We start from the raw sequence: 15,025 nt of genomic DNA on the forward strand, positions 1-15,025 counted from the left end.
AAAACCCTTAAAAAGGTTTAAGCTTTTGACCTAGGACTTCATCTCCAATGAATTTAGCCAAACGAAATAATCAGACATGTGTTACTGAAATATTAAAAATAATCTAACGTTTTACAGTAGGAGATTGGCTAAATAAAATATACAATAGTCTTATAGTAGAACACTGTGCAGCCATTAAAAAACGATGTGGTAGACAGGGGATCCTGGGTGGCTCAGTTGGTTAGGCATCTGACTTCAGCTCAGGTCACGATCTCACGGTTTGTGGGTTTGAGCCCCGCGTCGGGGTCAGAACACTGTGCAGACACACTCGGTGTCTGGAGCCTGCTTCTGATTCTGTGTCTCCCTCTCTCTCTGCCCTCCCCTGCTCTTGCTCTGTCTCTCTCAAAAATAAAATAAAACATTAAAAAAAAAACCCAATGTGATAGACAAACACTTAAAACATGGAAATATGTGTGTTTGTGTGTGTTCAGAGAAAATTTATGTATGATCTTATTTTTGTAAATAAAAATGTACATACATTGAAAAAATGGATGTTTTATATTCTTTTTTAAAACATATTTTTTACAGGTTATTTATTTATTTAGAGAGAGCCCGTGCATGTGAGCAGGGGAGAGGGACAGAGAGAAAGAAAGAGAGAGAGAAAGAGAGAGAGAGAGAGAATCCAAGTAGGTTCCATGCTGTCAGCACAGAGCCTGACATGGGGCTCAGTCCCATGAACCATGAGATCATGACCTGAGCCAAAAGCACAAGTTGGTTGCTTAACTGACTGAGCCAGGCGCCCCTGTTACATATTCTAAAATATTTCCTTCTTTTTAATTATCTATATCTTCTGAATGTTTTATAGTGAACACATTTTTTTGTTGTTGTTGTTACAGAAAAAATAAAGCATTGGCAGGAATATTCTGTAATACGAGTGAAGTAAACGTATATACGAACACTTCCTGGGTCACGGATACTATGCTTGGTGCTTTATAAATTTACCTAATTTAACCTCACTGAGTCTGTAGAGGCCCCTGCCTCTGGTCCTCCTCCCTCCAGTCCATTCACACACAGCTACTGGAGTGACTTTTCTAATAGCAGTGGTTTGGAAGGATATACCAAACTGTGAATAGCGGCTACTCTTGGAATTTTAAGGAGGTGGATGTTTTAATTTAGTATTTCAATATAGTATGTATTTTTCTAAGTCTTTGTATTTTGAGGTGGGGAGGAAAGGCGTATGTTGTCAGGTCCCTTCCCCTTTAAGCCCTTCAGTGGCCTGCTTCCTCTCCCATGCTTCTCTCCCTTACACTCTCTGCTCCAGCCCTACTTTCTTCAGGGGAAGCCCCGTGCTCATTTGCCTCCAGGATCTGTAAACGCATTGAGTCCTCCCACTTCCCCATCCCAGGTCCGACTCTGTAGCCTTCAAGTCTTAAATACCTTAAATACCACATCCTCTGGGAGGCCTTTCTTGATCCCTTTCCTTGGTTTCCCACTGCACATGGTACTTCTTCCATCATAGCCTTGATCATACATTGCTACAATTTTATGCTAAATTGTCGTCCTCCCCAGAAGACTAACCTCCATGAGGGCACAGACCCTAGCACAGTGACTACAACACAGGAAGCATTTGACAACTGATTGTTGAATAAATACTTTGTATTTTGTAGTTGTGGAAACCTATAGGGCCTTAGAAAGGTGTTAAATAACTTGGCCAGAGCTTCTCAGCTAGTAAGTTTCAGAGCTTTCCTACCCTTGACTTTCACACTGGCAGAGTTCATGTTGTTTCCCCTGTACCACTCACTTGAACAGACGCAGATCCAATCCCCAAACAGGTATCAGAATCTGAGACTCTACTTCCTAGGCGTTTCCAGCTTTTGACACTTCTGTCTTTCTGATTTCTTCCAGTGTGGTGCAGGTCCTCCTTGCTGCTGGTGCTGACCCAAACCTCGGGGATGACTTCAGCAGTGTTTACAAGACTGCCAAGGAGCAGGGAATCCATTCTTTGGAAGGTAAGCATAGACTCCCCTGCTGTTCTGAGCACTCTTCTCCCTTTGGCTACCAGGCAGTCTTGCTCTGTGCCAGCTCTACCAGAAACTCAGAGTGAGAGTCTATAAGTTCTTTATCCTCTGGGAACTCATGGATAACCCAAAAGGCTTGGAATAGGTGCCTTTCACAGTCCCTTGTGGCTCTATAATTTAATTTATGTCCCTTCAGAAGTCTCGGGGAATAAGATAGAGGCCTGACTTCATGACCACAGCAGGGAGTGGGGGTACTTTTCACCTGGTGTTCCGAAAGCGCCTCAGCCTGTGGAGCCTCAGAGGAGTGGACAATGGAGCAGGTTTCCATAAAATAATTAAGGCAACTGCATGGAATGTGGCTTTGTTCCTCTTCTACTTCCTGCAGACTTACCCTGTTCCGTCCCTGCCCTAGAACTAGAAAGTAGCCTCACTGATTTCCTCCGCCTCAGAAGTCCCTCTGAATACTACTCCGAATACTGCTTCCCTGCCTTCTATATGCAAAATGCAATCCTGTCTCTGGGACTGGCCCCTCAATTTACCATTATGACCCAGAACAAATGTGGACCTTCTCTGTGCCTTGACGTTTATGTTTGTAAAATGCAGTGGTCATAAGCACCTCCCAAAGGTGTCATGTGGGTTGTTTGGATTTTAGAAGAAAGAGGCAATGTGCACCCGTACTAGGGTTTGTCACATGTCTGTCGGAGGGTAGTCAGTGAAGTCAGTCTTGGTTGCCTCTGGTGAGTGGTTCTTTGAAAGTGAGGTCTAGGAGAGGATGGGTTGCTTTGGCTACAGGCAGAAATGAATATTTCACTTTTGGGCTTTTGCTTGTTGGGGCGGTCTCCTCCCTCCCTGTCTGTTATCCTGTGTTGCTTACAGAGGCTGAGATACCCCTGTTTCTAGCAACAGGGCAGCCGAGCAGTGCTGCTTCAGGGTTGGCAGTGATGCCAGGAAGACAGCCAGCCACACTGACTGCCTGAGGGTCGCAACGTTGACTGGAGGGACGTCCAGTCAGGGGAGTGGTGCACTCAGCCCTCGGAGCTGTCAGTGAGGCTGCCAGACTGACATAGCTCTGGTAGCCCAGAGCAGAGGGGTTGTTGCTGCCCCAGCGAGGTTTCTCAAGTCAGCAGCACGAGAGCAATGTTAAGAGCATCAGAGCATTGCTGCCCTGGTGAAGTGTCGAGTTGCCCTCCCCCTACCTCTCTACCTCTCTACCTCTCTACCTCTCTAAACCTACTCCTTGTGTCAAGCTCCACCGCTATGGCTAGACCCTCTACAAAGCCTTTAGTGTCCTTGGCAATAATTGCAACCTGCCCTCAGCTGTTCTTTTGAATGTTCTCTAAATCTTGACCTTTTATATGGTTATTTGAACTCTCATCTGCCCATATGTCTGTTCTCTCCTCCTCAGCTGACAGTTCCATGTGCAGGCCATGACCTATGCCTCTTTGGATTCCCCACTGAGCTGGAGGAATTATGTTCACTTCATGTTTCAGAGGAGAATTTCATAAGTACCAAACTTGCCCTATATTTGCAGCTTGCTATGTGGAGACTTGCTTTGTGGGCTATCCTCTCTTTACTCAAACACAGTATTACTGTCCTCAGCTCTGTCTTCTGTCCAGATGCTCTCACCAAAAAGCAAGGAGGAACATTTGCTGAGAGAGCAGAGCCAGGTGGAAGGGAAGGGATTGTTTGAATAAGTACCCTCTCACCTGCTCTCAGATTCCAGCAGGGTTCAGTCATTATTTAAAAAAAAAAATTTTTTTTAATGCTTATTTATTTTTGAGAGAGACAGAGTGCAAGCAGAGGAGAGGCAGAGAGAGAGAAGATACAGAATCAGAAGCAGGCTCCAGGCTCTGAGCTTTCAGCACAGAGCCCGATGCAGGGCTCAAAACTCCCAAGCCGTGAGATCATAGACCTGAGCTGAAGCCGACGCTCAACGAACTGAGCCACCCAGCTGCCCTTCAATCATTATTTTTGATTTCACAGAATCTCAGAGCTGTGAAGCCGTGTAGTCTAACCTTTACTTTCACGCCAGTCCCCAATCCCTGCATTCTTTTATGTCTTTGTTATCTCCAGATTGATGCTCATATCCAACATTCTATTCTAGATCCATAGTCAGTATACTTTTCCTAGAAAGAGCTGTATAGTGGCTTTTAAGCTTTGTGGGCCTCAGTTTTGATTACTCAGCTTGGCCACTATAGTGCAGAAGCAGTTACAGACAATACACAATTAAATGTGCATGGATATGAACCAGTAAAACTTTATTTACAAAATAGGCAGTAGGCTGGATTTGGCCCATAGACTGTAGTTTGCTAACCGTGTTGTAGATATTTTCTTTCTTCCTTCCTTCCTTTTTCTTTACTTCTCCTCTTCTCTTCTTTTTTCTTCCTTCCTTCCTTCCTTCCTTCCTTCCTTCCTTCCTTTCTTTCCGCTGCCTGCCTGCCTCCTCTGAATTTTTAACTCTCACACTAGCCATACTGCATTCTGTATAGGTAGGTAGATAGACAACAAAAATATTGGAAAAGGCTATTATATTCCTTATGAAATAAAGATTAAAATGTTAAGTATCTCATTTTGTATGATCTGCAAATTTGGTGTGTAGGCTTTCTATGGATTCATATGACATTCCTATTTAACAGGCGCTGTTCTAGGCATTGGTGAATTAGACAGACAAGATCCCTGCTATCATGTACTTTATGTGCTAGTCTTTGGTTTAAATGTTCATAAGGATTCCATTCAGTACAGAGCCTTGGACCTCATAATCAGGACAATTTGGAAGCATTATTCAACATTCACAACTGAATCCACCAAACTTCATTTATCTCTAGCCTCCATTTGTCCACAGAATTTTAAGAGATTTTCTTAGATTTCTTGCGAAAATAAAAATGTGTTTAGCATTTGCCATATATATATATATATATATATATATATATATATATATATATATATATATATTTTTTTTTTTTTTGCCCAGTAACCCTTTCCCCAAAAGATACTAAATTATTCTGGCATGGCCTTGTGTTATCCATAGAGAACCCATATTGATACCCAGTAATTACATAAGTGTTAAAGAACCATTAAAAAAAATACTAGAATTTTGTCAGAATCATTGATGAACTCAATCTTGTAGCTTGCAGAATATGCCTGTCTTTGCACTTGTTTTGTTGTTGTTGTTAAATTCCAGACTGCATCATTGCCTGCCACAGTTTTCTGGCAGCTTCTCTGATTTTCCCTGACCTATCAGTTTGAATGTGGTCTCCCCTCCAACTTCATGTATGCTAAGTCCTAAAAAGTGACAGTCCTTTAGAATCATCCCAAGACTCTCCTCTCTCCTTACCAAGACTTTAGCTCCTTCTTAACCAGATTTTCTTTCTTTTTTTCATTTAAAGATATCTCATTCTTTCATCTATTCAACCACTATTTATTGCCTACTGTATCCAATTCTGGGTCATTCTCATTGATGAAGTAGACAGAAACAAAAGAATCTTGTGGTTCTCTTTCCTTTGGATTGGACATACTTTTTCACAGGAGGTTACCTGACTTATGGGATGTGTGAGGAAGCTAGAATAGAATACGAGATGTGAGCCCCTTGCCCAGAGTGTGTCCAAGCAAATCCAGAGGAAAGTCAAAGGCTCAGTTGGACGGTCCTTCACCTTTGGAGCAGAGGCCATGCTAAGTCCATCAAATTTACTAAATTTCTAGTAGAATTTCTGTGGGTCTTATACTGTGCTCAGTACTGAAAGGTGAGTTGTAGTTTGTGACCTTGGAAGGATCTCCCCAAATCCCAGTAATAGATCATTTTTCTGCCTTATCGGTATCGTGAACATCAAGAGATAAAGTATATGACGTGTGAATTGTAAAGTGCTCTACAGTTGTAATTGCTTATTAGTTTTATTTCTTTATAATTCAGTAGCATTTACTGAGTGTCAGGCACTCTGCCAGATGCTGGGAATGTAGAAATGAATATACATGGTCTAGCCAGTCAACAGTGCTCCCAGTCAAGTGAGAAGACAGACCTATGAACAAGACACCACAGTACAGGGTGATAAATGCAAAGGTAGACGTACAAAGAATATAGATAGCCCTGATAAAGGCAATGATGAGTTCTACTTGAGGGCAGGCTGCTATTTAGGAAGTCACTTTGAATTGGGTCTTAAGTATGAGTGGGAGATTGACGGGCAGACTAAGAGGGATGGATCTTCCAGGCAGAAGGAACAACACATGCAGAGACATGGGGTGGGTGGGTGATAGCAGGTGGACTCATCTGCCACAGTGCTGAGAAAATAGCAAGAAGTAAGACTAGAGAGGGAAGCAGGGTTCCACATGAGAAGAACATTGTAGGACTGTTCTAGGGTGCTCACACTGTTTTCTGGAGGCCGTTAAAGGATTTTAAGCAAGGAGATGCTCAGTTTACATTTGCATTTTAGATGGATCATTCTAATGGGGTGGAGGATGAAATTGGAGGGGAGTGATCAGCAATGGCTCTTGACCTTTAGGGGATGATAGGCCCCTTTGAGAATTGGATGAGAAGCTATGTTTGTCTCCCCAAAATGCACTTATAATTTCTAGGGATTCTTAAAAGTGATCTTTGGGAATGGAGAAAGTAGATACGAACAACATACTATGAGGTTGAGTTCTTAGCCGAATGTGGAAATTGGTGGAAAAGGAGGTATCCATGGTGACATCCCAATTTCTGATTTGGGTGAACAGTTGGATGTATGGGTCTGGAGCTCAAAGGAGAAGTCAGGAGATAGGGATGTAGGAGCCCCCTGCGTTTACTTGGTAGGGATTACAGTGGATGTGACTAAAATTGCCCAAGGAAAAGAGTTAAGGTAAGAGGTGAGGGGACAAGGTGTGAGGAGGAAAGAGGATCCAAACAAGGGGACCAAAGGTATCAGAGAAGTGCCCTTGTTATCTCTGTTCTGCCTGCTCAGCACAGGCACAGTCAAGAAAGGAAAGAAACTTCTGTGACCTCCTTTCTGAGACTTTATTATTGGTTGCCCCATTCCTAGTGAAACCCTTCTCCTGTTTTACATATGACCATTGCTCCTTGGCAAGAAGCCTGCTCAGTCAGGCACATTACAGTATTTCCCACCTTTGTCAGAGTTGGTGTTTCTGGGCAGAGGGCAGGTCTGCTAGTGCAAGTGATACAGGAGTGCGTGGCATAGAAACCCTGCTGGCCTGACTGTTCTGTCCGTTGTCGTTAGCCCTCAAGAGTGGCATCTTCAGAGGCATAATGGTGTCCTGGAGAAAGGTCAGACTTTGGTGCCAGGCAGTTATCTAAGCTCTATTCGTCTAAGTTCTGTAACTTACAAGCTGTATGGTCTTAAGCAAGTGACTTAAGGTTCTTGAATATCAGTTGTCTCCTCTCTAACATAGGGATAACAATACTCATCTACAGGGCTATTAGGATGACTAGAGATAACTAAAGCATAGTGTAAAGGATAATGTCATTTGATGAAGAATTTCTCTACTGTAGTGGGTTTTGACTCCATGCAAACCTTCCTTGGAGGTACTGAGCAACTCATCACTCAAGGAGCATTGACAGAGGCTTGGATGTCTGCCCATCAGGGATTCTGTATAGAGGATTCTTGCCCTGGGTCATTGGACAATATGGCCTCCAAGGCCCCTGTCAGCCATGTGATTTCTAAGATTCTAGAAACTCAAGGCTCACCATCAGAGCAGGTAATGTACTTAGAAGTAGGATTTGAGCTGGGCTTTGGAGGGTGGAAAGGAAAGGAAAAAAGAAAGGATATTCTAAGCAGGGGCACAGCTTAAACAAAGGCACATAGAGGGGACAGATGTGGAGGGGAACGTGGAGATCACTGCTGCTTCTCTACCAACTCATTCCCCGATCTTGACCACATTCCATTCAGTGCCTTGCTCCCCACCCATGCTCACTCAGGAGAGTTCCACTTGTGGCTAGCCGATGGGTGGTGGGTCCCAATCCTCAGGTGGAGGAGGCAATAAATTAACGATAACAGTAAACAAGTCGCCCAGCCAAGGATGCCGCAGGCTGCTTGTAAGTAACTGTTATAAACATTGGGTGTCTGGGGCTGTCAGAAATGCAAGCGAGCACTCTGAGCGCCTCTCATATGTACAATTAAAACAATAAAACACGGCAGAAACATGACCAGAATAGTATATAAATCAACTTCTCTTCTCAGCTCCAAGTGGTGGCTGAATAAAGATGAGTCGTGCAGAAGCTGGGTTGGTATAGGACCCTTCTGGGGAGTAGGCTGTACCTCCCAAGGCTAACCCCAATAGCCTGGGTGGTCCCCTTCCCACAGCTCCAGGGGCTGTAGGCCCTGGCCTGCTCCAGCTGACCTCCCCATCTCTGTGTCTTTAGATGGGGGACAGGACGGTGCAAGCTGGCGCATCACAAACCAGTGGACAAGTGCCCTGGAGTTCAGGAGATGGCTAGGAGTTCCCACTGGCGGTAATGGAACGGCTCTCTATAACATTTCTCCCCCTCCCCAGGACGTGCCAGGGAGTCGTCTCATCTTAGCTCATCTATTCAGTATAAGTTAATCACCCAGCACCTACTGTGTGCCCAGCCCCTCTATCCCCTTGGAAAGCACAAATTTAGATGGAAGAATAAGCCTCCCAAGGGCGTAAGAGAGGTCCCCAGTCTTTGAGTAGCATGATTTAAGTCTACAGATGTTAGTTCTGGCCTTGGGCTTGTACTGCTTTTAAAAACTCGTCTGGACTTTCTCCCTGGAAGAGACCCTATTTTGCCACTTTAAGCTTCACTCCTAGTGAGGTTGTGGGCTAATGCCATAAGTACAGAACACTTAATAGCTATGACACCTGCAGTATTTTTTTGTACCTCTCTGAGGCTCTGTCTCCTTATTTGTAAAATAAAGGTTACCAGAAGAGTTAGAGATAGTATATTTATCCCTAGCCTAAAACCTAGAACATAGAAGGAATTCCACTAATGTAAATTTCTGTTTTTATATCATCATCATTATCCTCACCATACTTTTATGGAACTTCATTCAGAATCTTTGACATGGGCTTCCAAATGCTATTCAGTGGTAGCAAACTGTTGTCTGTAAAGAGCCAGATATTTAGAGTCTGAGGAGTGGCCTGGTCATCACCTAACTGTGTGACTTTGGGCGTTTCTCTTTATTTCTCTGAGCCTTGATTTTTTCATCTATAGAAAAGAGTAAACTATTGGTTTATTATAAAGATCAAATTGAAGTACTTATGAAAGCACTTGAGAAGATACAGGGCATTGTGCAAATGTGTGAGATACTAGTAAGAAAAGTAAATCGTAATAATAAAGATTGAAGACTGGACCAAGACAGTCTTTGACAAGTGTCCAGTCAGAGGTGCAGATAATAAGGACTATCAGAGCTCAAAGAAGAGAATCTCTGGTTGAAGCAGTTAAGGAAATAAAATGGTATCTGAGCCCCAAAGTATAAGAAGGTTTTATGGAGGGCCTGAAGGTGGGTGCAGTTGGGTGTGAGGGGCTGTATTATATCCACAACAGTGAGGAAAAGAAAAATGTGTTTCAGGCTGTTAAGTGAACTTGTCCAGGTGAAGCAGCCATACAGCAGGTTTATTTTGAAGAGTAGTGAATGGGAAAGATGTGGCATTAGTAGACTGGGGCCAGGTCTAGATACTTGGACTTTATCCTTTAGACAGAGAGGAGCCTTGATGGTTCTAGAGGAGAGGGCACCACAGGAACTGATCCCTTGCAGGGTGGAGAAGCAAGGGGAGGTAATAATAAGATAATGGTGATGAGGTGGCTGCAGCAGCAGGTAACACTGATGCTGTGTGCCCGTAGCAGCCCTGTGATGTAGGCACTAAAAGAAACTGAGGCAGAGAGATGCAGCCAAAATGCCAGCGGAACTGTCTCCTGCTCTTACACAGAACCTGGCCACCAGAGCAGCCTCTAGGTGTCCCACACTTAGCCCAGAACCTCTGCTGGTCCAGAGTCTTGGAAGGCTTGGGAATCTGCCAGGCCAAAAGCTATTTGGGCAAGTTATTATTTTTAATAATGTCCCTGCCTCTTCCTCATCAATGTCACAGCCTTGTCACTCCTCCAGGGCCAGCAGTTCTACATCTCATTTCTCAGCAGTGCCAGCCACTACAGAGTCACCGGGATGGACAGTGCACTGTGAATCCATCACGCCTGTTAGCCAACTTCAAGATGAAGTGTATCAGCCAGTTAGGTTAATTGTTCCCCTCCTTTTAGCCATATTTATATATGGTTGACTAGGAAAGGGAGATAGATGAGTTGACATGTTTTGTTAAAAAGAATAAATTTGATACATTTATAAAAATAAAGGAAAAGTGGGATGAGGTGGCAAAGGACTAGTCTTGTGATTTTTAACTGATTTACATATTTTGTGTATAAATATTTTTTCATCAAAAGTTCCAAATCAGGGATGGGTCCCACACACCACACAAAATATATTAGAGACATTTATATGGATAGCAGGAAGGGAGACAGAGGGCTGAAATTTTCCAGGCACCCAGTGATTGATGGGGGCTGAGGCTCCCCCTGACGCTTTATTGAGTTTCCGATGATTATCTCTCGCTGAGACATTTTTTACAGATGACGGTCGAGCTGTCACAATGGACCATGGGGGAAAAAAAAACAACAATAATAACACTTTAATCTTTTTACTGCACTGCTCCCTAGTATCTCAGATTCATCTTCCCTGACGCACGCAGTTCATTATTCTGCCCCTCCCTGGATGGGAAATAAAGGAAAATAAATATATATGTAGACACACTTACCCACATACATACACACACACGGACTGGATATAAAAGAGACCACCTCAGAACCAGAGAGAGGCAGAATTTATTGTTCTTTTTGCAAGTGTTGAGGTTTATTAGTAGAGATGCTGGGTTGGCTTGGAATTGGCTATTAATTACAGCATTTTGTATTTGTTTTTATTGCAAGTTTTTAACATTTTGAAGAAAAGGCAGAGAAGAGGCAAGCAGGTATAGAGATGGGGAGCACAGAGGGACCAGGTTTGGCCAACCAAGTAGCATAACTGGCTGAAAGGCAGAGAGGGCAGGCTCTTCCTCTTGTTGCCAGCCCTACCTGGAGGATCCCTGGAGCTGAAAGGATTCTGCTTTAGTTGGGATGGGGGCAAATCAGGGGCAGTGGGGGAGGTTTAAGCTCAGAGTAATGATTGACCACCTCAGAGGGACTCTAGATGGCTGTGAGATGTTACTGCTGTGAGAGTTAGATGAGATGGGAAGAAGAGGATCAAACACAGTGCCAACGTGTCTACAGACAGCAGAGTAACACATTCTTAAGAGTTTGCCCCACTCTCTGAATATGATGGTATGAAGGTGACATGTGGGCTCTGGAAAGCTCGACCTAGGTCTATGTTCAAAGAAGGGGTCTTGGCCCAGAGAGGATGCCACACTGCCTAGCACCACAGGCAGGGTCAACAACCTGTCTTCTTGAAGTTCTAGGCCAACCTTTCTGTTCTCCCCCTTCCCTTTCATGGGGGTGAGAGAAGATGAGTTTGGGGTCCTTGGGGGAAGGCTGCCCTTGATGTGCCTTCAGTAGAGTAAGTACGGACCCAGTATTACCTTTAATTCTTCAAACCTTTTCTGAGCTCCTAGTAGAAGGTAATAATGAGATAAGCAGAGTCCTGTTCTTAAGGAGAAATTTTCCGGTCCATGGGCAGAGAACATGGTGTCTGTGAGAACCATTTTCAAGTGGGGTCTGGTATTCCACCCATAGGCCAACCTAGAGACCATGGGTGCCTTCTTTGTATGAAGGATAAAAAGATGTGTAAGACACAGTGTCTGTTCCTTCAAAAACCTGTTTTCTGCTTGGGGAGACAAACTCCAACATCCACTCACTAAGGAAGTATTTATTGAGCACCTGCCATGTTCAAGAATATACATAAGAGGCAACTGAGAACATTTAAGACTAAAAAGAGAATGGTAACTAATTTGATACAGACTAGACATTACTCAAATGCACAGAGGGAAAGGAGATCGGTGAAGATCAGCCTGCTTAAATCATAAAGGATGAGTAACATATAGATAAAAGGAATAATGATGTCATGTAATCACATAGAGAAAAGAGTACAAGCCTTGGAGTTAAACAGAGCAGCTCAATTATTAAATATCATTGTGACCTGAAACAATTTATACAACCCTGTAAGTCATGGTTTCTTCATTAATTAACTAGGAATAATAATAATAACAGCCTAATGATTCTTGGGAGGAAAATAGTTGTAAAGTGCCTAGCACAATACCTGGCATATAGTAAGTGCTCAATAAATGGAGGCCATTTTTTTCTTACTTCACCAAGAGTTATATATTTATTTGAGTATTGGAGAAAGACTCTAAGTCCTAGGGTATTAGGCATCAGGACTCACCTGTGACCCTCTACTGAGTATGAAATGGGCTCTTGCAATGAGCCTGACACATTGTACAGTGTTAATCTGAGAGGTGACTCTCGTCAGAGTTGGAGTGGCATCAGGAAGAGGAAAGGGCACAATAATAAATGTATTGACATTATTGACTATCTACTGTATGTCAGGCAGTGTGCTCACCTCCTTACATACACTTTTTAAAAATATAACAGCTTTGTTGAGATTTAATTCAGATACTGTACAGTTCGGTCATTTAAAATGTGTAAGTCAGGGATGCCTGGGTGGCTTATTGGATTGAGCGTTGGAACTCTTGATTTTGGCTCAGGTCATGATCCCAGGGTCATGGGATCAAGCCCCACGTCAGACTTTGCGCTGGGTGTAGAGCCTGCTTGAGATTCCCTCTCTCTCTCTTTCTCTGTCTCTCTCTGTCCCTCTCTCTCCCTCTATCTTTTTTTCCCCTTCTCCTTCATACCCACTCCCCCCCACCCCACTTGTACACATGCTGTCTTTTTTTTTTTTTAAGTTTTACATTTATTTTTGAGAGGCAGAGAGAGACAGAGTACTAGTGGGGGAGGGGCAGAGAGAGGAGACAGAGAATCCAAAGCAGGCTCCAGGCTCCCAAGCTGTCAGCACAGAGCCCAGGGCTCAAACCCACAAACCGTGAGATCATGACCTGAGCCGAAGGCAGACACTTAACCGACTGAGCCACCCAGGTGCCCCAACATGCTCTCTTTCTAAAATACATACATATATAAATATATAAAGTCAGTGTATAAGTCAGTGGCTTATAATATATGCACAAGAGTTGTGCATTCATCACCACAGTCAAGTTTTAGAACATTTCCATCACTCCATAAAAAGAAATTCCATTCTCCATTTCCTCTCAACTCCTCCTAACTTTAGACAGCCACTAAGCTACTTTGTTTCTGTAGCTTTGCATATTCTGGACATTTCATATACATGGAGTCATACAATATGTGATCTTTTGGACTGACTTCTTTCACTTAGCATGTTTTCAAGGTTCATCCGTGTTGTGGCATGTGTCAGTGCTGCATTCCTTTTCCATAGCTGAATGGTCCGTTAATGAATGGACCACATTTCATTTCTCCATTTATCAGTTGAGGGACATTTGGGTCGTTTCTCCTTTTGGCTACTATGAATAATACTACTGTGAATATTTGTGTTTTTGTGTGAACATAATGTTTTCAGTTTTCTTGGCTTTATACCTAGCAATAGAATTGCTTGGTCATAGGATAACTCTCTGTTTAACCTTTTGCAGAACTGCTAGACTGTTTTCCAAAGAGGCTGCACCATCTTACATTCCCACCAGCTGGGTATGAAGGGTCCAGTTTTTCTGCATCCTCAGCAGCTCTTGTTACTGCCTGTCTTTTTTACTTTGGCCATCCTGATGGATGTGAAGTTGTATCTTGTGGTTTTGATTTGCATTTCCTTGATGGCTAATGATGTTGATCATCTTTTCATGTGCCTCATGGCCATTTGTATATATATCCACTCAGATCCTTCATCTGTGTTTTTTTTTTTCCAACGTTTTTATTTATTTTTGGGACAGAGAGAGACAGAGCATGAACGGGGGAGGGGCAGAGAGAGAGGGAGACACAGAATCCGAAACAGGCTCCAGGCTCCGAGCCATCAGCCCAGAGCCTGATGCGGGGCTCGAACTCACGGACCGCGAGATCGTGACCTGGCTGAAGTCGGACGCTTAACCGACTGCGCCACCCAGGCGCCCCTTTCATCTGTGTTTTAATTGGGCTTGCCATTGAATCTTGCAAGGTAGGTGGTGATATCTGTTTTACAGATGAGGAGACAGATTCTGAGAGATGTTAAGTATTTTAATCAAAGTTATACACTGAGTTTTGCTCCCCAGTCTCCTCAGTCATTATTGACCTCTGCACAATACTGCCTGCTAAGGATTCATGGTAGGATCACCAGGGTCCTCTTATGGGGAGTCTTGCCAGCAGGAAGGGAGGAGTTGAGACATTAACTAGGACTAGGTGGGAAAAGCCTCTGAAAGTCAGAGGAATATGGATATATTAACAGCTCCAGGACTAGGAAAATGGCCATTTCCTAGGTGCCAACCATTTCCTGTGCCCCTTACTATACCACATCATCTCTGATTTTCACAGCAACCCAGTTCATAGATATTTATGTTCCCATTTTACCAATGATGAATTTGAGGTCCAGAGGGACAAAGTAATTTTCCAGAGTCAGTAGGATCAGAGTTTGGTTCTCTTGAACTCAAAATTCTGAACTCTTTCCTGCCAGAGATATTTTATAAAAGATGGATTTCTTTCAGTGTTACTTGCAGCATTTACAAGCTCTGCAGGCCATGGCCCAGCCCATGGAAAGTACTTAATAAATGTTTGGTGGATGAATGAGGAGATAGACTAGAGTATATGGTGTAAAAGGACCAATTCCAACTGGGATTCTGGAGGCAGGCAGAAGGAGGTATAAGTGAGATATTGGAGGTCTCATCCCAAGGCTTGGTGTCCTGGGGGCTTTGCTCTAAGTTTCTAAACATAGGGCTTGGGAAGAGTGCTCTGATGCCCAGACATCCTTAGCTTCTCTGGAGCAGGACGAAGCAGGTGGAGGTGGGATGGGTTTGACTAGCCTTGTATCTTTCTTGTGTTTGTCACAAGAACATTAGAGTGG

At 43.5% G+C, this 15,025-nt stretch overlaps 1 protein-coding gene across 2 annotated transcripts in view; it reads left to right on the top strand.

The window, feature by feature from the left end:
* Positions 1 to 15,025, top strand: part of CLPB (caseinolytic mitochondrial matrix peptidase chaperone subunit B) — a 143,034-nt gene that overhangs the window by 49,914 nt on the left and 78,095 nt on the right. The window contains exons 4-5 of one of the 2 annotated variants that reach the window (XM_047878206.1): positions 1,885 to 1,988; positions 8,344 to 8,433. In XM_047878206.1, coding sequence (XP_047734162.1) covers positions 1,885 to 1,988; positions 8,344 to 8,433 — 194 coding nt within the window. The remainder of the gene's footprint in view (positions 1 to 1,884; positions 1,989 to 8,343; positions 8,434 to 15,025) is intronic. The other variant, XM_047878207.1, reaches the window with a different exon arrangement.

The sequence above is a fragment of the Prionailurus viverrinus genome, chromosome D1 (genome assembly GCF_022837055.1).
Source record: "Prionailurus viverrinus isolate Anna chromosome D1, UM_Priviv_1.0, whole genome shotgun sequence".
In the NCBI taxonomy this organism is placed as follows: Eukaryota; Metazoa; Chordata; class Mammalia; order Carnivora; family Felidae; genus Prionailurus; species Prionailurus viverrinus.